Genomic DNA, 25693 nt, shown 5'->3' on the forward strand with positions numbered 1-25693 from the left:
ATTTAACCCTTCGCCAGCATTATGTATTGGGGGGGTCTGAAAATTCAACAGGAGTTGTATGAAGGGTCCTGTAGATATACAGGCAAGCTCAGAGGGCTGACACTTCCACGTGACAACATGTCCCTCATACCTGACAGCACAGAAACTACTCAGAGACCACAGTATCCAAGCTCTTGGGCGGTTCTGCCACATCACAGCTTTTTGCTTCGGATTAACAGCTATTACAGTGTGAGAAGTGCTGCACTAAACAGAGGAGGGACTATTTTTGCTATTCCACTGGTAACAAGTTCCACTTACAGCCCAGTTAGCAGTAAATAAGCGGCCCGATGACCAGAAGGAAACGTTATGGCTGACTATGCATCCGGTCACTCAGACTGGCAATAAATTGCAAATCTGGTTTTTAGCAGCAGACGTCATTGAACCCCCAGAGACATGTCTGAGTCCTGGGTAAGTCAAAAGCTTCAGGTCTGCAGCGCCACTCTGTGCACCCTTGTACTGGGACTGCGTATTCCCCATGACAGAGGCCCAAGTTCCCCACTCCTACAGCTGGCCTGGGCAGACAGTTCAGGTGATGACGCGTTCAACTCTTAACAGGCTTAACAACCCCCTGATCCCACATCTTCTTGAGCTCTGGCTGTTACATACCCATCAGTGGGGTCCTCAAATATCTTCTGAAGCCCTGAGGAGAGACTGCCACTGACGTTGGGACTAGAGCTGTGCTCAGTGAAACGCCTCAGCTGCTGCTGTATCGGCGTAGGGTTGGTCATTGATTTGGTGATATCAGCAAGAATACGAGGAAGAGGTCCCAGTTTTGCCACGGTCGCCTGTAGGAAGGAATTTTCACCCTAATTGGACAACAAGCATCGCGACATCCGCCAGTTTTTTTTTGATAACGATGCACAGAGGCGGAGGGGTGGAGGTGGAAGGAAGGAGGGTGGGTGGTTGTGTGCGGGTGTGCCAGGACCGTAATGCAGTGTTACGGAGCAGCGTAACCACGGCGACGAGATGGATGGAGGAGACGAAACGGGGTGCAGCAGACATTGAGGAAAGAAAAGGAAATAGAAAAGAAATTAGGATTGACCCCAAAAAATAAAAATCATGCTCAATAAAACAAAACTATTGCCATTCCAATGCAAAACTATCATGCAAAGCAAACTAAGTCCAGGGTGGTGAGGTCAAAGTGAAAACTACGGTATCTACTCATTAAAGGACATTCAAAGACTACAGATTCAGCTAGTGGGGGGAACTTTCCAGGCAGAGGGTGTCATGTGGTAAAGGAAATGCATGCCAACAGACAAGGGGATGCGGCATTCAGGGGGATCATGAAAGAATTGCAAGGGTTGAGGGAGATGGGGAAAGGGAAGGTTTTCATTTCATAAGCCTTTCGCTTTTGGCATCCTACACTGATGCCATCTTCTGTAGCACCCTGTTATCAAAAATTAAGGCATTCTTCCCTACCTAAAAGTGAAAAATAACTGTATGAAAACATCAATGATCCTCATCCCAACATTATCACATCAGCCTGGGATTAAATGTGTAGCTTCTTGTTCAATTACATGTTAGCTCAGTGTTGGCCAGGCCTAGGATAAGAGCAGCTGACCTTCCAGCAAGGAAGGCTGCTCGTTCAGGCTCTTTATCTTTCTCCCCACTTTGGGTCACTGCTGGTTATATCATCTACGGGGCATCTTCGGGCTCTTGGGACTGCAGGAAGAAGGTGAAAGTGCTGGAGGTTTATAAGAAAGTAAAACTCCGCTACAAAGACAATGCTCTTTTCAAAGATACCCTTTTTTTTCCCCTGTAAGCAGGTATTCAGTCAGCTTGGCTCCAGAGAAAGGTCTCTTTACCCGCACTTTCGTACAGCACTACTTCTGTGTCTATTAAAATCCCTGAGGTGACTTCTCTCATCATTTCCCAGTCATTACCTACAGTAAAGCAGTATTGCAATGTAACTTTACCCCTTAATTCTCTTTTTAGCAAACCACTATACCAGCTCCCAAGGGCCTGTTAGGATAGATCCATACATCTAACCTACAGAAAGGGCAAAGCAAATCTGCTTAGACAGTTTATCCAGGTCTGGCTCCTCCCTTTCCTCACTGCCTGAGGAACATTTACAACCGTTGCATTCAGAGAGCAGCTCACAGTAACTAACACCAAGTCTCAAGATCCATTTGCAGTTCTAAAGGCTGGAGTTGGGTTTCTCTTGACCTGATGCCTGACCAGCTTGGAGGAAGATGGCAGTGATCCCTGCACTGGTGGGTTTACCCCAATTTGTAGAAATGGAGGATCTGGTCTTTTGAGTGCTCACTTTGCCTGTTTTCCTGAGGCTGCTGAACCATCTTTATCGCTGACTTTGCTGCCTGCAACATTTTGAGTGTACACTGTGTGCAATGTATGAGGGAAATGGAAAAACAAGATCATAAATTGTTATCAAACTAAGATTAACTAAGATTAATATGTATTGCCTTTCTGAGTCAAGGACATTTCAATTTACTCTGATGCAACAAACTCAGGTTTTTTTTGTTTTCTGTTTTAAATAATGTACTGTGAGAAAATAAATACCCAACAAATAACTATTCTGGCAAACCTTAATGGAATAAAAATATTAAGAGTGCATTGCAATTCACCTCACCTCTCCAGTTTCAAAAGAAAGAATAATATAAATGGACAAAATAATGCACCTCTAAAAGTTGAAATATGGAACTGTTCCAAGCACTTGCAATTAAAAAAAAAATAAAAAAATTACTGACTCACAGTTCAGCTTTTCTGGATCTTATCAACTACCTTTGCTATCAAGGGTTTGGAAGCTGCAAAGCCACATAGCTAAGGAAGAGCAAACTACTGCCTCTTCTTCTCCTATAGCTAAATAGAAGCAATGTTTATTGTTGGTGATGTCTACTGTGATCAGCAGAACAGAATCTGGACAACACATATGACTTCAGCACAATAGATGGCAGAAAGCATCTCAAACCTCAGAACAGATCCAGGTTTGCACATGGCATCCTCTTGTATACTAAAAACTAACCCGAAGACTAAAGAAATGAGAACATCTCAGCAGGCTTTGCATCAGGTCTTTAGTGAGAAGAGTTCTGCCTGGACACAACATTACTCCATCAGAGCTGAGCAGGGTAGGGCCTGGTGTGCAACAGAGCACTGCCATTAGCATCAAAAAGGGCGCTGCAACATTTTCATTTTCTGTCCAAACACCCTGCCCTTTTTCCAGCTCACTTATGAGTAAGGACTGTCTGCTCAGGGAATTCCAGTTCTACTTTTAAGCGCTGCCCTCTCCACCATTTAACACCTGTCCTTACTTAAGGCTCTGCAAAGTGTTTGCAGTACTGCTGAAGACCAACCACTTTGCATGCCTCGCTTTAGGCCCTGATCTGAAATCACAGAAAGAACAATTGTGAAACACCACTATCAAACATTCCTCTCAAAAGCTGTTGAATAAGTTCTCCCCAAAGCAGGCTTCAGCTACTCCCTTGATGTTTCCTAGTGTTTACTGTTGCTACGATACAATCGCCAGATTCACCCTCCTGGGCCTCCAGCCTGCTTTACCTTATCAAGTTGGGACACAACCTCCCATAAGAGGGAATGCAAAACTGAGAGCTCTCTGCCCAGGTCGATGTAGCCCTCAAATCCAGGCATGTTCGAGATGGTATCTGGATTAGAGATCTCCAGGAGAAAACGCTTCATTCCTCCCCACTCATGTTCCAAAAAGTCGTTCATGAAGGCCATATACTCTTCCTTATTACCAAACCTGCAAGAAAGGGGGTGGGGGAACCCAGTCAATAACCTCCACACAAAATACAGAGTACAAGTGCTTACAGATAGTTACTTAAATGCTTAACTTTAGACCTGCCTTTCTGAAGATTTGGTCTGGAATTAAAAAAAAACCAGACAACAAGAGATTCACTGCTTTCTTGGACTAATTTAAATACTACTAATTCACTGTTCATATTGTGATCAGGGCTCAACACATCTCTCCCACCTCCATCTCACAGACACCCTTTCTCTTCTCCCCTTCTCTGCATCCCCTGCTTTGTAAGAGACATGCCATGCCCTTTGTATCATTCAGCTGGGAATTTTGGAGGAAGAAAGGAGGAAAATCATGATCCTTGGTGGGAACAGGGTTTTTTTTCCTTTGGAAATAGCATATGCACTAACATGCTAATGCGTGGCTCTTCTTGGTTTTATACTGTGTCTCCTCTACTGAATTGAACACAGCCCAAATCTGCATGTGAAAAGAATTTATCTAGCTCAACACTGAGGTGTCTCAAGGGGAACAGCATTCACATACAAGTGAGAAGATTCCTCCTTTTCTAAAGCTGACTTCAATTTGCCAGAGAATCAGCAGCCTGCAAACATGACTACCAAACAGGGCTCTCCTTGCTCCATAGTAACCTGCAGTGACTTGCACCCCTAGAGGCACAGATTTCGGTTTTATTGCCACCACCTACTTAGCAAAATTGGCGAGATTCTGAATGACTTTAGCGATAAGCGTGAGTGTGCGAGATGTCCGGTCATCAGGATACTCCTGCATGAGGCTAAAGAGGCTGGGGGACATGATAGCAGGGCACAGGAACCGAAGGAAGAGGGAGGCACTGATCAGGCGTTCACTGATGTCCTGCTTGCCCCTGCTGAGGCACTGCTGCTTCCAAGATGCAAATACCTCCTTCAGCTCACGAGGGAACACGCTGAAAAACAACAAACCAGGAAATAAAATCACATGGACAATGAGATGCAACAATTTGAACTGGTGACCAATCACCTAAAATATCTGTGAGAAAACATCATTGGATTTTTTTTTTTATTTCCCCTCCCTTTTCTCTCTCTAGGCTAGGAAATGTCATTAGGCATCTATTCTTAGATTCCCCATTTAATCTGGTGATTCTTAAGTAGTCTTTAAAACATCCCTTGTTCATATATGTTATGAAGCCATTTTCAGACACGCTGATTTGCAAGCTAAGAAGTACTTATCCATTGCAACCCTGGAGCAAACAGGATGTTAGAATATTAAAACCAAACTGAACCAAACTGAACTCATCTCTATAACTGAAATTTTTATTTTACTTGTTAACCTCTCTCAATATTTTGCATGTGCTTCATTCTAAAGTAGAAAGGCCCTTCTTTCACTACTACTCAGAAACAGAGATTAATAGAAATCTCTCTGCCAATGTTTCCTCCCTGTGATTTCCTGTTCAATTCTCCAGATCCAAAGGGTCTCAAAGTTCTCTATACACATCAAAACTTTCAGCTTTTTATTCCAAGTTCAAGCTAAGCTGTTATCTTCTCACTTTGTTCCCCCTTTATTCAGTCACAGCTCAATATGTGTTCCCTTGGCAGAGTATTTCAGCAGAAGCTCCTGTCAGGTACGGTGTGTGGGACTGGAACCCCTCAATTTGAGCAATGTGGCGTCACACACAGGGAGGTAGTGAAGAAAGGAAAAGGCGGCAGTCTCAGAAGATAGATGGCTCTGCTATTTCCCTGTACAGCTGCTGTGTTCTCATCTTCAGAGGAGGAATGGGCACCCTCTAAGCAAATGACCTAATGGGGGAGAAGGGGAGGGGAGATGCCTCACCAGTAAGAATTGATAATCTTGCAGAAGGCCAGCTCACAACACATTTTCAGGTTGCTCTGATGATCTGTTAATTCACTGGATGAACATTTGCTGGGATCCACTTCACAGTTTTCATCCGACTCATACAAAGCCTTGATAAACTCCCCTGGACAAAGGGAAGAGGATGACAAACCAGGGTAGTTACATGAAAAGCCTCCTTGACACACCTTTAAATCCTGCTTATGCCTTTCCTTGGCAACTGCCTCTTCTGCTCTCTGTGCCTGCAATAGCCTCCAGACACCAGGTGTTGGGGACACGACTCCTCCCAGCTCTTACAGAACAGAGCACTTGCCATACCAGATCAGACGGCTGGTGCTCTAATGCTTCAGCCTCCTGTGGCCTCGCTGCCCCCAAACATAGGTGCAGTAACAGGGTGGCTTTGCTTATAAGCCCTGCAGACACTTCAATTATAGCCTAAAGATCAGGATTTGACTTTGTATTCCAATTGTATTATCAACTACAAAATTATCCACAGTCTTAGGAATGAAGCTGTGCTATTTGTCTTCATAATTTCCCCAGAAAATGCACTTGACAATGCTATTTGTTTTTATTATTTCTAAATTTACCAATTTTTTTAATTTTAAAAAATGTCACCTTGCTCTTGAATAAGAGTAATACTCGAGTGCTAGCTAGATACTCCTAATTTTCTCAACCTCTTTTATCAACAGCTTACAACATTTTTATAGCTTGCACCTTTCAAAATCCTTTGCATTTCTGTCATCTTTCTCTCATGGCATCACAAAAGAAACTGGACACATACAAAACCAGATGAAGTTTCCTTTGTTTGACATATTGGCACAAACTACTTACTAGTTTTCCTCCTATATACGCTGGCACACCAAGCGATTTTTAAACTGTTGTTGTTCACTAGGAAAAACTCTTCATTCATTCGTTTAATGATGCAATGTCTTTTAAGTTCATCTCCTCAGATGATCTTTCTGGCTCCGAGCTAAGCCACAAGGCTTGTTTGTGCAAAAGGGCTTTGGTTTTTTGTCTTTGTTTTCATAAAACCCCTTAAACACCTCCCAAACCCACTCCTCGAATCTCAAGTCAGCAGTGTTCTTGCAAGCAAAGCAGGCAGCACATTTTCTTAAGCTTTTTGTTTGTTTGTTTTTTTTGAGTCCAAAAAATTTCTGCTGAGGGCATCTAGATCTCTTATTTGCAAAACTCTCGGCATCACTTCTGTTGAGCCAATTCTGTTTTAACTGTTGCTTACTGGATAATTTTTTTCCCTTAAACCCATTTGAAACTTACTCTTTGTGGGCCACAAGACCCTGCCTTAATCATATATTAAGATGCTCTTACAGTTGTATTAAATAGCTAACACCAAGCGTAATGTTGTTAATCCTTTCAGAGAACATGGCATCTGAGCAAAATGACATTTAGAACTTGACAGCGAATTAGATGGGTATATTGTCATGAGTGATCTTGCCCTGAGCTACAGACAAGCTGGATGACCTAAGGGGGATTTTCCACCTCTCACGTCTATGATTTACAATCTTATCACTCAGCACCAATGCTCTAAATGATGTATTAGAAGTCATTAATTTAAAAATATTCTTATGTAATTACTGCACGTTAAAGGGCTCGCAGTCAAATGTAATATACTGGCCCCACAGCTGATCAGTCAGTCTGCTGAAAAGCATAGTACAAAGCAATATGCTGCTCATTTCCCCATACTAGGCAACAGCCTACAACTGCGACATGCTCAGCGGTTCCACCCAGGAGAGTAAGACTTCCAGAACAGGCTCATTACGCTTAAGAAATGGCCAAAATGCATATATATAATCACAGATCTGACTATACTGACCCTTGGAGCACTAATTTACCCAGCTATCTCCTTGATGACTTGCCAGCGTCTGAGATTGCTGAGGACAAGCGAGACTGCTGGGAAAGCAAGCTGCTGTGGGTTTGGGGTTTTTTTTGGTGGGTTTTTTTTGGTTGTGGTTTTTTTTTTTTTTTTTTTTTTTGTGAAAGGATGTGGTGTGGGACTTGGCTTTGGCCTGAGCTTGTTTCTCTTGTATCAATTTCCAAAGCTTTCTTCATCTAAGAAACAACAGGGGGATGGGTGGCTCATTGTGCAATCTTGAGTAAGGAGGAGTGCGTGGAGTTCACAAAAAGCTAACTGTAACGACGCTGTGAGTTTCTTTGGAAGAGAACGTGCACATTTTGGTCCTCTTTATTGCAATATTAGTTGTGTAGACAGTAATTCCCAAGGCAGTGGCTGATGACTAGATCAGAACCTTTTGGTGGAGAGGGGACAATAATACAATTATTAGAATCCACCCCAGCACATAACTGTGGACATTAAGACCCCACGGGGGGAATGGAGTAGGACATCACAGGTTGACCAGGCAGTTTTAATGAGGTGGTGAATAAAGAGCACTTAGGATAAACACAGGCAGGAGGCTCCCTAGACAGTCTGCATCTTTATCTCCTGCCCTGTGCTGCTGCTCAGTAGCCCTGCAGCCCCACTCCCTCCGGCCACGTTTGTCTAAGGATTTTTGTTGGGGCAAGGTACCAGTTTAAAAGGTTAACATGAATGTTTATGAATTAATTGCTCTGTGGCAAAGGTAAGGGCTGAGTAAGTCCAAGGGTCACTCCGGAATGTGCCAGCATTACCAGCAGTTGCAGCTGAAGCATGTGGAAATGAGTTTCTGTGTACAACCCACATTCAACCCAAGCGCATCTCACCCTTAACACTTGTTAACACCATAGCTAACATTTGTTCTTAACTACAATGGCAAGTGAAAGACTGACTGGAGACACCTCAGCAATATGCACTTGTGGATGAGAACTTTGGGTGTCGACCAGACACAAATCAAATTGCAGTATTATACCTCCTCATCACAACTAGAGACACAAAAGTTATCCAGAAAAACATAATGTGCTGATATAAACTTTAAGAGGGACTCAGCTATATCAAATCAAGTTTGCCTTTCCTTAGGTGCTACTCCTGCAGGCACCAAAGAGCATCTTTCTCTGTGAAAGCAGGGCACCAAGAGTAAAGACTGCATGTATTTTGCTATCTGAACACTTGACACCTGTGCTCCGTGCTGAGGCAGATCCTTCCCATCCCGCATTCCTTGGTGCATGAGGCTTCAGTCGTGTTGCAGACAGTTCAGGATTAGCCCTTGCAATGCAAACAGGTGACAACCAGGCACTTTCTTACCTAGTGCATCATGAAGATATTTCTGCCCTACCAGCTTCAGGTATTCCTCAATAGCTTTGGTAGCAAGCGTGTTCTCCCTGAAGATCAAGACATCATGCTCCCCGCAACGATCTACCTCAGACATCACCAAATCCGTCAAGAAGTCCTGAAGAAAAGGTCCAATGCCAAGAGGTTATTTTAACCAGACTCAGTCATGCCAGGCTAATCAGAGAAGCCAAGAAGGATAAACAGAGGAGCCAGAGGATTACTGAAATAATTGCTCAGCTTGGGACAAGGGGTGCAGATGCTACATGTAGTATGGGCCAAGGAAATAGCTAGGGCTCCTAGGTTTGTTATATGTAAAAATGATATCGATCACAAATTATAAAGGGAGAAGCAGAAGTCTCTAAAGGAAAACCTTTACAGTCAAGCTTGTATTTCAGTTTAGATCCTGAACAGAACCCTTCACCAGTTGGTTTATCAGTGGCTTTGTCTGCTGAAACAAACTGTGATACTATCTTTTAATACTGAATATTGCATATAAACTTGGATTTAAAAATCCAAAATGGAAGTTAGGCACAAGTTCTTACAGTTCGGTGAAATTTAAATAAGAATGGCTTATATAAATTAAATTCACAAACCAAAAGTGGTTCAGGATTTGGGAAAAAAGTTAACATACTTGCTGTGGATCTATATGGCTTAACTTGAACTGTACTCAAATTCCCAGGCAGAAACTATCAGCAAGTCTTGATACAGTGAATAACCTCCTGATATAGGGTCTAATTCTACAGTAATACTTATGTCCTGGTTTTGGCTGAGATAAGAGTTAATTTTCTCTCTAGTAGCTGGTACAGTGCTGTGTTTTGGATTTAGTATGAGAACAATGTTGATAACACACTAATGTTTTCAGTTGTTGCTAGGTAGTTGTAGTGTCCACACTAAGTCAAGGACTTTGCAGCTTCTCACGCCCTGCCAGGTGCGCAAGAAGCTGGGAGAGCACAGCCAGGACAGCTGACCCAGCCTGGCCAAAGGGAACAAGAACTCCCAAAACCTGAAAACAAAAAGACTACCCTAAATTAGGGCTGAGTGATACTGTGACTTGCTGGTTCTGCTGCAAACAGCAGCATCCTCCAAACAGATCAAAGAGTGCTGTAGTAAGGTTTCATAACCCCATTAACTACAGAAGCCATAACACATGGCTAGCATATAAGTGTAGAATCATAGAACCATAGAATGGTTTGGGTTGGAAGGGACCTTAAAGATCGTCTAGTGCCGACCCCCCTGCCCGCGGGCAGGGACACCCTCCACTAGACCACGTTGCCCAAAGCCTCATCCAGCCTGGTCTTAAACACTTCCAGAAGTACACAGAACAAATCATATATGATAAATATAGATAAATATATTTATAGATAAATATAGATAAAAAATACATTTAGTAGTCTTGGTTTTCAATCCCTTGTTGCTGTTTCTTTTCAGCAAAATCTGAGAGAATCATTTTCACCTGGTGCAAACTGGGAACATCCAGCTGCATCACCACCTGGATAGTGTGACCTGGAAACATACCCTCTTTGCAGCTTTAGGTTATGGCAGCCTAAGATGCTCAATGCTTCCAGTAAAAAGAGGTTCAAACGTTCAGGCACTAGGAAGGCAAAGTCATAACAATAATTTATCTACCTGCCTTTTGCAGCTAGCACTGCAGGAATCCCGAGGCTGCTTTCCAGCAGGATTTCAACACAACCCTACAGGAGCTATCCTGTAGAAGCTATACCAGCTTCTCTTGATCGGACAAACAACTTAGGAACTTGTTCCTTACCATCACGCACTGTCACAGAGCAGCAGCCTTTCAGAGATGTACATCAAGGGAGAACAGTACAGAGTGGCATTTGATTATGCAAACATAAAAGGACCTTTTCAGAGCAGTTTAATTAGGCTGTCCCTTGGATGTTGCTTATGGCCACTCTTCCACATCTCCAACCCTCTGACTTGTGTTTGGTCATGTTTAACTTGCTCTAGCTGGCATCACTGGAAAAAGCTCGCTATAGCTTGGTACTACTCACACCCCCACTTGGCAGGTAGCATCCAGCTAAATCAATGCTTCTTAATGCTTCTCAGAATTTCCCAAGACCTACAGGATATTATCCCACAATCTATTCGAAGAAACCGAGGCTCGCTCCAATTGCTGCCTCACAGAGAACCATCAATATGCACCCAGAAGTCCTAATAACATTCTTGGGGCAGGTGGGATCACCATTAACTGAGTATAGATTCTCCAAATGGCTGTTCAAATGCTGACTAAATCAATGTTAGCACTGAATCAACAATGGCACCTTGCTGCTCATTGTATCAGAGACTTATTTATAGAAGTAATTCTCCAGTTTACTAATCTCTCACTTATCTCTTATCCTGTATCATGATTTTAGAAATACAGAACACACAAGTACAAGCCCTCACTTTTCAGAATAACATGAAGTTATATAGTCCTCCCGCTTACACTTTGTACACAGCATCTTTAATCTTTGTATGAACTCTTAATCACTGTTGTGATAAGATAGGTATTGTGCCTATCTACATGCCCCCCTGGCAGATACGATTACCCAAGTCTTTTCAAATATTTTGAGACCCTTTTCTCAGCCTTACACCATCAGGCACCTCCTGCTGTTACTTATGGTCATGCTGCCCCAAGCTTCCCAGTTTCTAGTTGAAAAGATATCACTGTGAGCAGTGAGAGGGAGTCGTTTTGACAGGAGCCGCCTGTTCTTACCTTGGCTCTCCCAGTGCTCTGAAGAATGTGCACCAAAGCACAAGCCATCTCCTCCTTATTCCTTACGCTGATCACAGGTTCCAGCACAGAGCACAGCATAGTGTAGTTGCTGGTAACAAACTCCGCAAATTCTTTGTATTGCTCCATGGGCAAGATGGTGATGGTCTGATATCGGGACTTTATCCGAATGGAAGGTCCCCCTGATTTCCCTTTGTTGGGTGTAGGCGTGCTGACTGGGTACCATTTTTCCACAAACTGGCGACCGGTTACACTGGCCATAGGAATGTTGACCAGACCTACGTAATTGTTCTTGTCCTTTTTCTTCTTCTTCTCCACATCCTTGTAGATGTGAACTGTGATGCTGTGAAGAGGTGGTAGACCGTAGAACTCAAAGTGCTCTCCCCAAAAAATGTTATCTGCTTTTGTTTTGCTGGTGGTGCGGGCAAAGAGAGTGTCATCAAGGCACAGCTCACAGAAGTATTTCTTCTTGGGGGCCAGGTCTTTTGCCTCAATAATCCAGAGACGGAGCACATTTTCAGCTCGACGGCAATTGTCCTGCACAGAAGAAAGAGCTCAGCTTTGATTCAAAATCCCTAAAAACTGAGTATTTTGTCTTCTAAAGCAGCAGCAAAGGGCTGCTTTTGTGTCCAAGGTAGAGACAGAATTCAGAATCAGATTCTCTGATCATCAGAACTTCTAGAAAATCAGACATTTTCTAAAGTAGAGGCACAGGTCTGTTTTTTATGTCAAAGGTGGGGACTAGAACATTTTTCTTCTCAAAAAGCTGTATTTGAAATGCTTTAGAAAACAAGCACTCTGCACAGGAGCCCCTCAAAAGCTGCTAGACTGGTGAGGCATGCTGCATTGTTTACTCTTGTGAATAACTCCAAGAGCCCTGTTAGCCTCTCCCTCAAAGGTGGTATGCTAACTATGGAGGTGACTTATCAGATATTTACCAGCTGATCAATAACTTAACCCCCTCTTATCACTCCGGCTCAAATTCCTTTTGGGTTTGTTTTCCCCCAACTGTGCCCCTAACACCACAAGCAGGCAGTGGGGCAGGGATCAGGAAGCACACCGATGTGTATTTATTCATTAAAGGTTTGACCTAATGCACTCACTAGAATAGTACACAGTAGCTTTTGATACACTGACAAGCAGACTTCTCCCCAGACTAAATTAATTGAGCATGCATCTGTGGGAAGCCCTGGTACACTGGACTAAAATCCAATCACACCACCTCCATTCCCCCACTAATCTTATTTCCGCAGTTTCTATTACCTTATTCGGCTGCACTGTTCTGCGTAGGTTTTCCATCCACTTGTCCCTCTCTGCTGCAGAGGAACAGCTGAAGCATTTACTGCCACTGGAGTAGGTTACCTGGAACATATAAACGACAGGCTGAGTTCAGGCAAGCCCGGGAGCCATGTAAAAGGCTGCAAAAAGCGAGGAAGAAGATAAGCAATGCTTGAGTAACAAAGTAAATATGAAAAAAAGGCAGGAAAACAATATGGGAGCCTAGAAGGCAGAGAGATTAAGAGGCCCACAAAATGTAGAGAGGAAAAAAAATGTCAGTTCAAATTAATATAAAACTAAAGAAATACACGAGGCGCACCAGAGGCTCCTGTTAAAGACTTTTAAACAAGGCTTTAATCAGCTAGTTAATTTATTTTTTTTAAAAAACACTTATTAATTGATCCATAGCTATTAAATGCTTGCAGTTTTCCCTGTTAAGTCCCACAGGCAGATGATTTGGTTACTAACAGTGTAAAGACAGACAGAACTAAGAAAGTATGAGGCAAAACACACTGCAAATGGTGCCTTCAGTAAATACAACATATTTCCAACAGTCCATATATACAGCAACAGTCTAAAACAAACCAAAGGAGTTGTGCCATGATCCGGACGCGACGCTCGATGCCATACACAACTCTGCTTTCACGTGGGAGGGAACCACCTTGGTTTCTTTCGCTTTTACGTGGCCTGACAAGCTTCATTTACTCTTCTCATTCATTTGTGCACACAGTTAAAAAGCAGTTTGAGGCAACAGCCTCAGAGCTACGTTGTTGCCAGTTTTTTCACTCAACTCCCCAAACCCAAGCAAGCTGGGAAGTGCTTCCAATCAGAAGAATGAGACTGAAGCTAATAGGAACCGTTCTGGATACATCCCGAGAGAGAAGGGCCTGATATGCTGGTTTTCTACCAGAGCAGTTTTCCAGGTTGTAAACAGATCTTTGTTCCAGAAGTTTAGACACATCTGACTAATCCTGCCGAAGACAGTCAGTCACCCTCCCTACCACAACAGATTACGATGGCCTCAGACACATCCAAATAGTGCACATGAATATGCTGTTGGTCCTGCAAGGTAAGGACTATGCTCGCACAAACAGCCTGTTTCTGAAGCAAAGCTAGGAGACACATGGTGCTGTGCTGCAGCCTGTGCTGAAACAGCAAGATGGTCTTTGCAGCCCGCTCCACGGTGCAACGGACATGTCTGCAGTTCCTGAAGCTTCTCCTTTAGCAATCAGCAAACAGGCTGAGCTAATGGAAGGGTGCTCTGACTGGAAATCACATTTCTCAGTTACGGTATATTTTCTAAATTTAATTTTAGGTGAATTTGGAGAGGATGAATACACAGCTTATGAACAATAGCATGTTTGAATCATACATTTGCATGCAAACTACAAATGCTTAGATATTTATCAAATTAAAGAGCTTTTTCAATTAGAAGACATGGTAATTGAAAAAGATTTCTCTCTATTGAGTGATTGATACCATTAGCCGCAAGGACTTCAAAATCGCATGCTGGTTAGACAGCCCCCACCCAAACCCCAGGATAGCAGCGGCTGCTGATCTGTTCTCCAATTACAAAGTCACCCAACAGCGTACTGCAAGGGTTCAGACTGACTGACAGCACATAATCGGCTGCGTGTTTGGAAAGTGATCTTACCTCAAAGCAGAAGTCTTGTCCAAGGATACTGCTGTGAAGTGGTTTCACAAAGACTTTTTCTTCTGACCCAAGATCCAGGGCCTCCACAGCGCTGCCTGGGCTCAGTAAAGACTCATGGGAACGGGACTCTTTCAGCTTTGGCAATCCACGTGACCTGTAGGAGAAGGGGGAAAGGAAACATTATTTTTCTCACAATTAACCAAAAGAGTTGGCAACAACCCAAAGAAAGCTGCAACTTGGTGTTTATTCAGAACAACTTCTACAATTAGCCTGTAAACCTTATGAAAATAACATTAAGCCAGTAATCCCAGACTCCTAAGGAAATAAGCAGCTCCCCTAGCCCAGGAAGTCCATTCCCACTGACCTAGAAATTGTACCTGCTGGACCATCAGTGAAAGAACAACAGCAAACCAAAAAGTTCAGAATTTAACTGCTGAAATTTAAAGAAACCCCACAGATAGGTTTGGATATATTACTGGAAATATTTATCTTGATTTCTAGAGTGTTTTGTATTAACAACAAAAAGCACAGCAAGTTCTAAATCTCTAAACCAATGCAGAATGATAGCTACTGTCATTAGAGCAGACGATCCCCCCCTGCAATACATGTGATTTTTCTTAATATACAAAGCCTTTAAACTAAAGTCAAATATGCAAATTATTTCCCACTTCACAATGCTCAAATCTGGTACCTACATTTAAATTTTGCATTTTCTTCTTCAGCTGCTTCTTCCGGTTTTAAGTTTCCAAATTTTGATGCCTCCATTCTCTTTTAATTTCCCCTTACTGACACATACCGTTTCCTTTTTTGAGTGGACTGGTCTGTAAATCCCTGAGCTCTACCAGAGCTGGCATCTCCCAAATTCACAGTACCTTTTTATCAATGCAGTCTTCTCTTTGTCCCCACCAGTTCTTGAATACTTCTCAAAGGCATACCCCTCCCTCCAATATGCTGTAGCATTTTGTAACCACCAGCAGCATCACAAGATGTGCTCTAACACTTTTGGTATTCTCCCAGTTTGATCTAATGCGACATTTGTATGTAGTACAGAGTTCTGCTGTCAAACAGCACTGTAAAACATGCTCAGTTTATAAGTGAGGGTGGCTTTTCGTGTGCTCCTTCTTCCAAACACACACCTGGACTATAAGCTTCTGCAATAAAGTCCTATCATACTTTAGGCACAACTAGCATTTCTACTTCAAAAACCAAACATGATGTGCACGCACATCTTATTTTTTCCTCTAGCTGGAACTCAGTCAAAGCCATCACAGATGACCAACAAGGAGGAAGAGCACTAAGTCCCAGAAAAGTTAGCAGAAAAGGAGCTGTTTACTTGGCAGCTCTAGATTTTGTTAAGATATTGAAGCTCCTGCTGGTCCCTATGCCTGTTCAGTGACCCACGACAGTGTGCCATAAATATGCCTGCACATCCAGCAAGTGTGACTGAGCACAAAGAGCAGATGTGAGAGTAGAAAGGCATCAGTTGTCGATACATTACGCAGAGAAAAGCGATGCTCTGAAACAATGCTTTCTCACCTGTATTTGTCCTCACAGTATTTCCTCTTTTATTCATTAAAAATGTATTTATGGAGGAGTAAGAAGCACAGCTGCCTCTAACACCTTCCTTAATTTTGAAAATTAAGTAGTTTTTATATACTTCCCTCACATATTTTATACAAAAAAAAATCCTCATATTTTGTAACTGTAGCAAAATCAAATCCCTCCTACCCTCGAGCAATCCTATGGGGAAACAGAAAGGAAAAAAAAACCCAACAAACAAATAGTTGGAAAAGGCATCTTCAATACTTCGAAGGCTGCTTAAGAGAACCTTGGGTATTGTGAAGGATACATGTAAAGCAACAAGCAGAATTCATCTGAGTGCTCTTTTGTACAAAATGAAATGCTGAAGGTATTCTGGTAGATTCATGTACGATAAGATTTATTAAACAGTAAGGGAGAGCTTTGTTCCCATTTAATATATTGAATGACCTAAGTGCAGGCAGCAAAAACCTTTCATCAGAGGGATATTACAGACACTGATTTCAAATGCAAAACAGCAGCACTGGTACAAATGCGTTGGCTGCACTGTGCATGCTTTGTTATAACAGGTTACAGCAGCAGCTGTACCAACGCAAACCTAAAACCTCAGCCATGTATAATTGAACACTTGCTGCAGTTAAGGTAGGGCAAGTCTAAAATAAACACACCACAATACACCACTTTAATATCATCTCTGCAAAATCCTCTCTAATTTCTCCTCTCAAGAAAGCACTGCTGAGGTCACTTGGCTTCTGTCCCTATCCCAAACTCCCAGCAATTCCAGTTCTAACAAAGTACTTTGGTGCATGATGCAGGGGAGCTGGCTGAAAGCCCGCAGCCAACTCCTTGTAACAGAAGAAAAGAGTGGTCACAAAGAGGGGGAAGAGGAGGAAAAGAAAAATAATTACCAAATAAAGGAGAAAAAGAGATTTTGTAAATTCCAGTTAGGCGCAGGCTGCACTTGGAGTTAAGACAAATCAAGCACACCTACATGAAACAATTGTACAGCCACTTAGCAGTGCATCCCCAAATCATAGCGGTGCCACATGTCACAGCCCTTCCCTTCAAACTCCGTTCTCTGTGCTACATCTCAGACAATAACTCCTGCCGGGAGAGGAAGAAAGGCACAAAAATCCAGGAGAAGTTCTTCCTCAAGCCTTAGGTTACAAATTTCAGATGAGCGTCATGCCAGGCAGATACGCTGGGACAAGAAGAAAAGTCACAGCCGCACCGGTAAGGAAATCTCTGTCCTTGTCAGCTGTGCTCCCACCCGGCCCCACGGGTGACACGAAGAGGCTCTCGGGTGCGTGTTGCCATGGTGCGGCCTCCTGTAAGGAGATTAGGGGGGCCAGCAGCCGGGAGAGACAGCAGGCACAGGGAGGCCGCTCTGCAGACGTGGCGAAGGTGACCTTTCCAGAAAGAAAGAAGTCCCTCCTCTTCCTTTCCTATAACGAGTTTAACAGGACCTGGACAGTTAAAGACAGTGGGAGAGAGCAAGGCATCTTCCAAGAATGCCTCCAAACAGCCTTTGGGGACAGGGTGAGGGTGAAGGCAGGTACACGCAACAATTGTACTCCATGGCTCCACATCCCATCTTCCAAGTTAAATCTTTTAGTAGCGTCTATTCTGCTTCATTGCTCTTCTAACTATTTAGCTTTGAACATTTTGTTTTGTTGCACATCAGCTGGAGCATGGTTAGTTTTGTTGAGTCAGGGTCCTGGGGCAGAGGAACATTTATCTGTTCGAGCAATCCCTTGAAGTTACCATATTTAAAACAGCTCAATAAACTGATTAAGTGGCTTAGAATTGGCACTTTATCTTCCATAAACACCACAGCAATGTCTTAAAGTTGTTGGTTAGATGCAACCACATGCATTTACAAACACAAGTACATGCATTTGTAAGCACCATGGTATATATTTCATCTATTGAGAGATCTGCAAGCAAATCATTGACTTGTGCCTAAATCAGCAGCATCCCAATCAATATAGGCAATGATTATACAGAGATAATAGTTCTCTGCTGCTTTAAAGCCTCATCCAATATTCTGAAGCTGTAAGTAACAATAAAAGAAAATTGCTTGCTGGCTTTCCTTTTGCATAGATGCCGCTAACTTACTTCCCAAAGCCCAGCAAAGGGGCTGAATTAATAGGGTCTTTCCCGTATTAGGTAGGAAGCTACTGGTAAAGTGAGTATTGCTTAGAGTCTCTGTTAAGAGAGAGGTAATCCCAGAGAAGCAGATTACTGTAAACAGAAAGATCCCACATGCAAAAGGTGGGGGAAGGGTTGTTTGTACAAATCTGTTTCTGTTAAACAGCTCCATTAACAACACAAATCCTGTTTTAAATTACAATTAACTTCCCACGATCAACTTTTTTTCCTGCTGCTTTTTTTATCTACTAGTGCAAGCAACAAAAAGATTGCAAAGGAACAACATACGAGTTCAGAGCAAATAGTTACCAACACCACCAAACAATTCGTACATAGGTATTCTCCGTAATTTCTTTCCAATACAAAAAGCAGATGGAGGAGGAGCATGTCAGGGAACATTTTAAACTTCTCACCTCTTTTCACATACTTTGGAGTACTGGTCTTCAGAACTGCATAATTTTCTTCTAAATCAGAGCCCAGCCAATGCCCCAAACCACTGACCTGGCAGCAGCACGCAACTGCTACTGAAAAAGATCTCTTCAACACCACCATCTTGCTGGCCCAACCCCAGGCTGACCCTCTCTCTCTGCACACCATAATTCAGTAATTTTCCACTACAGGAAGATCTCAGTTGTAAGCTGGGAACTAGAAACCTCTGGCTTTCAGTGGCCACCCATGGCACACAGCAGCCTATTAGTTGACTTCTATTCTATTCCACTGTCTATAAAGCATGCAGGATAAAGGGTTAAAATCCTAATTGCTCTGGTTATGAAGCTCTCCTGCTGATTTTGACCTATTTAAAAGCCAACCTACAAAGCACAAAAGACTTTCAATTACTGAGCTTACCAGGGAGAGCACTATATTGCTTGGAAAACAAGCCTGTGGACATCAATAATCTGAAAGATTAAAAAAAAACCCCAAACCATATAGAAAGGAACTACCAAGGAACAGAGTCCCATAATCTGTTTCCTTTAACAAACTAGTGTGAAGGCAAAGAATTCTGAAAAGAGTTTTTTTGTTCAGCCCAAGCACCCGGCTAAAGCCATGTCTCCACTGGTCTTACGCGAAACTGTACGTCTGCATGCTTCAAATAATTCCAGCACAATACCCGTGTGTTTAGAGACGCTCCCCGAGATCAGAAAGTTGAATTCAATACTTAGCCACTCGCAAAGTCACAGGAGAGAGCTTGGACTGTAATGCAGTGAACTTTCTGCTCAGCGCTGCTATTCGAAATCCCAGCCCTGCTGAACTGGACCCTAACGTCGGCAACATCATCTGCAATACAGGTGCGCTCTACCAGTGCTGCAGCATCAGGTTTCCCCGTCCAAATGTTCATTTTGTAGGCACCACACCCCACTTCGTTTTCCAACTGCCAATTAACAGAACATCCTATTACTTGGTCAACAATTCTACAAGTCTAACCAGTTTCATTATTAATTTTTTTTTTTTTAATCAGAAACTTAGGGTAACTTATTTAGATATACTCAGCTGCAATTAAACGCTGGCTTTTTCCGAGCATATTGCTTTAGCCTTCCATTGAGATTCTGGCCTTTTCTTGCAAGGCCCTACCCAAAGCCTCATTGTTTGAATCCTGGATTTGCAAAGCCCTTCCCTGCCTGCCTGCTCTCCCTACAGATCACAGCTTGTCTAACAGACACCTCATATGGCGCAGCCAAACAGGCTGCTGAATTTCACAGTGGTAGCGCTCTCCTGACTTTACTGTAACCATGGTCTCTGCTATTAACGTTTCAAATTCTTTTGTTTTGCTGGAACCAGAGATGCTTAACCGATTCAGTTTCATTACACTAAGTGATGTATAGGTGAATGTTATGTGGAGGAGCCCGGGGTTTGCAGAAAAGCATCAGCCATTAAGAAATATGTTTTTAGAAAGGGGTCAAGTGAGCTTGCAGGTGGGACAGAGCAGTCTAACACCTAGGTGGAGGTTTGCAACGAAAGGCTTAACATTGAGATCTTATTCAGTTTTCACTGAAAAACAAACAACTGCCCGAGGATTGAAAAAACTGGCTGAAAGAAATACGTTCACCAAAACAGGAGACGTCTCTCCGGAAACAAACCACTCCTCCCCTTTCCCCATACTCCTGTATGCAGATAGAAGCAGATACACTGAATGAATACAAGCTCTGAGTCAAGCCTTAATAATGCATTGTGTAACACAGATTTTTATCCTTACATCTAAATCAGGATAAAAATCACCCACCGTTTTTTGAAAACTGGCATTAAATTAGAATGAATGAATACAAAAAACATGGCAAGATTTGCTTCTATTATTGATATGATCTGTGCTATTTTCATACTGCAAAGAAACCAGGAGGGAGGAGTGAGAACTTACCGAAAGTAGAAGAAGCTGTCATTTGAGCAGCGATACCGTTTCACCATGAACCCCAGAGCCATGGCTACCCGCTTCCCTCCAACCTGCCGGAGCCCATTCTGAGCAAGCACACAGCGGACCCTGTGCTCGTCTATGACTATCTGATAATGCCATAAAATGACTTTTAGTAAAGCAGGAGGATTCCCACGTGGCAGTAAATCCCAACAGGGCAAAACCCTCCCAGCTGTTCGCAGAGCTTTATTGCAGTCGCTGAGACCATATGCAGCCAGTCTCAACCATCTTCGCTCCCTCACCATAAACAAAACTGAGGTGAGAAGTGTTGGTCCACTTGGAAATACTCCAAAATTCCTGGCCGCAAACTGAAAATATTAATTTGGTCTCACCTTTCAAATGTAGTTTTCCTTAAGTCTTTTCTCATGCTTTTTTACATGTTTTAAATATTACCGACACTGAGAAAATGTTGGAGACAAATGTGTGGGTTGGAGAGCTCCAAGAATGCAGTGGGAAACAGGCTAAAAAAGCTGTGAAAGATGATATGGTAACACAGTGCCAGACAGCCTCATGGCAAGAGCTGTTGATAACCCAGTGAGATGCTGTACTGGCCACATCTCAGAAGACCTTCATTCACATTTGGCATGGGTCACAACCGAGCAGAGCCTAAGTCTTCTCATGTTAGAGCCTTGTAAAGACAAAACACGAGTTTTCAAGTACAACAGACCACCCAGCAAACAACCTGAACCTGGAGTAAATGATGGGAATTAGACTGAGAGGTTGTGGATTTCTGCAGGACACCTGGATGCTGACCCACAGTGGGCTCATTTCTGGAGGGACACCAGAGCTCTCCCCTCTCCCCATCCACTAACCCAGTCACACTGAAACAAAGTTAAAAGCCAGAAAAAGTAGGTTGGCCAATTGCTTTCTGTTGAAACAGAAAACCTGATTATCAAAAAAAATCTGCAACTTATCTCCATCACTCCTTCCTACAGCATTCCTGAATCCTTTCTATTTTAAACCAACTCTGAACAGACAGCATCCATCCTCTGTCACCATCCAGCATAGCCTGCAGTGTTACGGTATCCCAAATCTTGATGTGCACCAGGATAACCAATCCTCCTTACTCCACAATTTTATAGACATTTATCTATAAACATCTCCTGTTTCTTAACAGGTCCGAAACACCTCAAAAGCATGAGAAAGCAACATGACAGCAGCCTCTATTTCCTTCTTATCCTCGCAGGGTTTTAATTTATAAAGCTATATAATACTTTCTTTGAAGGCAGGGCTCTTGTATTTGTCAGAGCAAGAAAAGGTAGATGCTATCAGCCAACCTGGCCCTGAAAACCTGTATGACACCATGACGTCACCTAGCATCACCTGCTTAAAATGGGAAAGGGCTGACTCACCAGGGTAGGACAGGAAAGTTTTTACTGCAACAGATCGAGACTCACACAGAAAGCAGGGAGAGCAGAAGGTGAGAGAATGGCAGTTCCCTCTCATGAATTAAGAGTCAGCTGCTATGTGTTATCTTCTTTCACGCAGAAGCAGTTGTCCCTGATTTGTCCCATTGGAAAAAATCCCAAGCAACAGCATAATTCTAAACACAAATCAATCTTTTTAGCCTCCTCTTTCCTCCAGCCCATCTCCTCCCAGTACACTAATCTGTTCCTCATCTTCAGTGCTTCATTCCCACATGGTTTTCAAGTTGTTTTTCCTGCTACTCTACCCACCAATTGCATTTTTCAGGCACCCTTAGAAACAGAGTGAAACATATGGGAGGGAAGGGAGATATCATTGGCAAGTTTCACTTTACAGTGGAACTGAATTTCCTTTATGGTTTTATTTATAAAATACCATTAGAAAAGTAATAGCTCTAACTATAAACTCTTAAAGTTGGTATATTCAATTCGTGCACTGTCTGATTAGACCACAAATGCAAAATGAACTCCATTAAACCCTCAATCTTTCCAACAACAGGTAACTACAAGGTTGAGTAGTGCTGTTAAGTTCTTTTTGGACTGAAAGCCTATCAGCAATTTATGACCCTCACCTGCAGCACAAGGCTTCTACCACCTTAAGGTGAGGTTCATGCTTTTGAACAGCAATACTCATTTGTGCAAAGATTTATCTCCAAATAAACTTCGGCTCAGCTTGCTTTCCACATAGCTTGGACACTCTCAAATGATGTCCTTTGCCTTCAAACTGTGCCCCCTCTTCACTCGAGCACACATACCTCTGAAAGGAGGAAGATCACACGGATTGGTTATCAAAAATGCTCCATTCCATTAGCAGCAAGTGACTGTATCAAGTCATAAAACCCCCAATACACTGTCCCATCTCCTGCCCTACAGGTGCAAGATGCATTGCTATAAGGCTAGTGTAGCAGGTGAGAGGAGGAGGGTGACCAGATTGAAAGTAAAGAGCAACCACCAGCTTGTCCCTGTCTAACATCCTGCACATCACTGGCTTGCCAGGGCTCTGTCCCTCAAATTTCTTCGTGGACTCTGCCACTGGAACTTCTCAGTTCATTTGTTCCTGGATTCTCCTTTTTAAATCCACGCCAAGGAGACTTGAGAGGACTGACAGAACTGACCAGCTATGCTTAACGCCATCAGTGCATGCTTTGGATTTTATGCTTCGCAAGCAGTCAGAGAAAAATCACGTTTCATTCAGGTCTAGTTGACAATTCATGCCCGCGCTGGCAGGGAGTAGAGCAGGATTCGGTTTTAAAGAGAAGGCAGCTTTGCTGTGTATAATATCATGTCTTAAACCAAAGTTGTAGGGATTAATTATAGCTAAATTTATTGGCTTTCCCAGAACGATAGCGTTTCCCTTACACTGCAAAAGGAAGTATCATCAGTCCACATTCAGCATCAGTACCAAGTTAGGGAAAGATATATTATTTATGGCAAAGAGATTTTTGCATTACAAAACTTCAAGCAAAGCTGGTTACAAGCACTGGTAAAAATAACAGGTACTTTATCACATGGTGGCATTGTTTAACATGCTTATGCTCACTGAGATGCAGCTCCCTGAAAATAGGGGTTTGTAACAAAGCTTGACTCAAAACAGACTGGGTGGACATTGCTATGACTATAGGAGCAACATTATCCACATTGTTAGTCACATTTGGTACAGTCTTTTCTGTAACTCGTGGAGTTAACGAGACTTCTAACATCTGAAGCCTTGCTATCTCCACGATTTTACGATGCTGCTTTTCAGATGGAGAAGATAGCACCATTGATTGAAGCAGCACAGCATGACAGATACAGCTAATGAATTCAGCTCAGCTAAAGGAGAAGGGAAAATGCACTAAACAATGTAAAATCACAGAAGCCCGCCGTGGCCTTAAGTACAGGGCAACCTATTTTTCACTCAGTCTAATTCTCCTGCTGGGCTACTGTGGAACGTAACACACAGTAATGTTTAATGAAAACAATCAAGGGACTTTACAAATAGTTAGGAAAAACTGTGTGTATGAGCTTTTGCTTGCCTCGTATACCAATCCGTTCCTAGCCTGAATTGCCAGCCAGAAACTAAACAAGCAAAAATATACTAAATGGGGCACTAAGTTGGTCAGAAGTTACTGAGCTTTCCAGTTTTCTGAAAAACAAACCGTCTGTTCATTGTAGTAACACTGCAGTAACTATACAATCGACTACCATTAGCAAGGATTCTTAATGTGCCTGAACTACACCTTACGTCTCTGTGCTTTGCTAGCACTAGCTGAACCGATCTGCTTGCACCAGCATAATCCTTCATATTGGCCACTGCACTGATCCGTGGATAAGTATTGCATGCATCAAGGCAAGTTTCTCTAAAGCTCATCAATGCAATGGTTTTGTATCATAAAATTTAAAGCCTGCAGCTTATTAGAAACAGATGCAGAAAAAGGTATTTGAGTCCATAGGCTTAACCTGAACTTTTCATCAGTTGTTAAGAGCAGTAAAAGTTTTCAGTCCTGTGTCAGCAGTACATTGTATACTAAATAACCTCTAACATGCTAGAGTCAGCCCAAAACCCACGCACCTGCCATTTTAAAAATAAATCCCCTTCCTTGCTCTCATTCTGTGAGTGCGTACACATGCTGCATGTAGATTTTGTGAAGTGCCTCTGGATGAGAAGAGATTGTTTTAGGAGATGCATTGAACCGTACCTGTCATCAGCATTGCGGAGAGATGGGAGACGGAAACTTGTGTTCCTGTCCAGCTTTGACTGACTCTTTGTCCTCTTGATGGACCCTTTCAGACGTTTACTGAAGAAGCCCTAAAATGAGAAGTTGCAGAAATGAAACAGGGAAACCAATGCCAGTAATAAATCAATCAATGCACTGTCACTGAGTCCAAACTCAGCAGTGATTCCTGCTGAGTTTCCCGTTGTATGATTACACAACATGCTGTATTGGGATTCCTCTGAGCAGGAAGAAAGGCAGGGCTCAGTTGTCAATGAGAGTTCCAGTATGTGGTAGCTTTAAATTGCAGTAATGAGCACTACTCACACTATAGGTGCACTTCAATGGATTCCAACTTTTATACAAGAGACCCAAAATCCACAATTATAATTTAATATGGAGTAGTCTTAGATATCAGTATTTACTCCTACCTCCCCTTGTTCCAATTCTTGGTCAGATTAAGAGTACAAGATGTCTTTTATTATGAACTTCTATTGCACCCACAGTTGGACCCAGGTTTTCCTTTTTAAATTTAGATATATCAGGTAAGTCTTATGATAATTTGTGATTTCAATAGTCTCACTAGCCAGCATTGAAAATTTCAAAAGATTTCACATACTAGTGACTTCAGATACCAGTTCTGGTATTGCTTTTTCAACTCGAAAATCTACCTATGATCTAAAAATACTAAATCTTCAAGTAATCTGTCTTCTGAACTACAATTGTTCACCAGACAATCACAGACCAAAGACACTTAAGTTGGAGGGAGCCTCTGGGGATCATCCAGCCTGCCTCCTGCTCGATGTGGGTGTACTGCCAACACTAGGTCAGTCTAACTCCAGCTTTGTCTAGCTTAGTCCTAAACACCTCTGATAAGATTTTACCACCTCCCTGGGCAACTCAGTCCAGTGCTGCATTACCCTTCCAGTGAGAGAAATGTTCCTTGTGTTCAAGAAAAACCTCCCAAGCAGCAATCTGCAGCTGCTGCCTCATTATAACATCTGCC

At 42.7% G+C, this 25693-nt stretch overlaps 1 protein-coding gene across 12 annotated transcripts in view; it reads right to left on the reverse strand.

Moving 5' to 3' along the window:
- Nucleotides 1-25693, reverse strand: part of RASAL2 (RAS protein activator like 2) — a 186753-nt gene that overhangs the window by 17529 nt on the left and 143531 nt on the right. For 8 of the 12 annotated variants that reach the window (XM_075760433.1, XM_075760432.1, XM_075760437.1 and 5 more), the window contains 9 exons: nt 24673-24782; nt 14480-14633; nt 12811-12909; nt 11530-12084; nt 8790-8934; nt 5579-5723; nt 4458-4694; nt 3556-3757; nt 646-845 (listed from right to left, as the gene is read on the reverse strand). In XM_075760433.1, the coding sequence (XP_075616548.1) occupies nt 646-845; nt 3556-3757; nt 4458-4694; nt 5579-5723; nt 8790-8934; nt 11530-12084; nt 12811-12909; nt 14480-14633; nt 24673-24782 (1847 nt within the window). The remainder of the gene's footprint in view (nt 1-645; nt 846-3555; nt 3758-4457; nt 4695-5578; nt 5724-8789; nt 8935-11529; nt 12085-12810; nt 12910-14479; nt 14634-24672; nt 24783-25693) is intronic. The other 4 variants (XM_075760434.1, XM_075760435.1, XM_075760430.1 and 1 more) reach the window with 1 other exon arrangement.

This window comes from Balearica regulorum, chromosome 8 (assembly GCF_011004875.1).
Source record: "Balearica regulorum gibbericeps isolate bBalReg1 chromosome 8, bBalReg1.pri, whole genome shotgun sequence".
In the NCBI taxonomy this organism is placed as follows: domain Eukaryota; kingdom Metazoa; phylum Chordata; class Aves; order Gruiformes; family Gruidae; genus Balearica; species Balearica regulorum.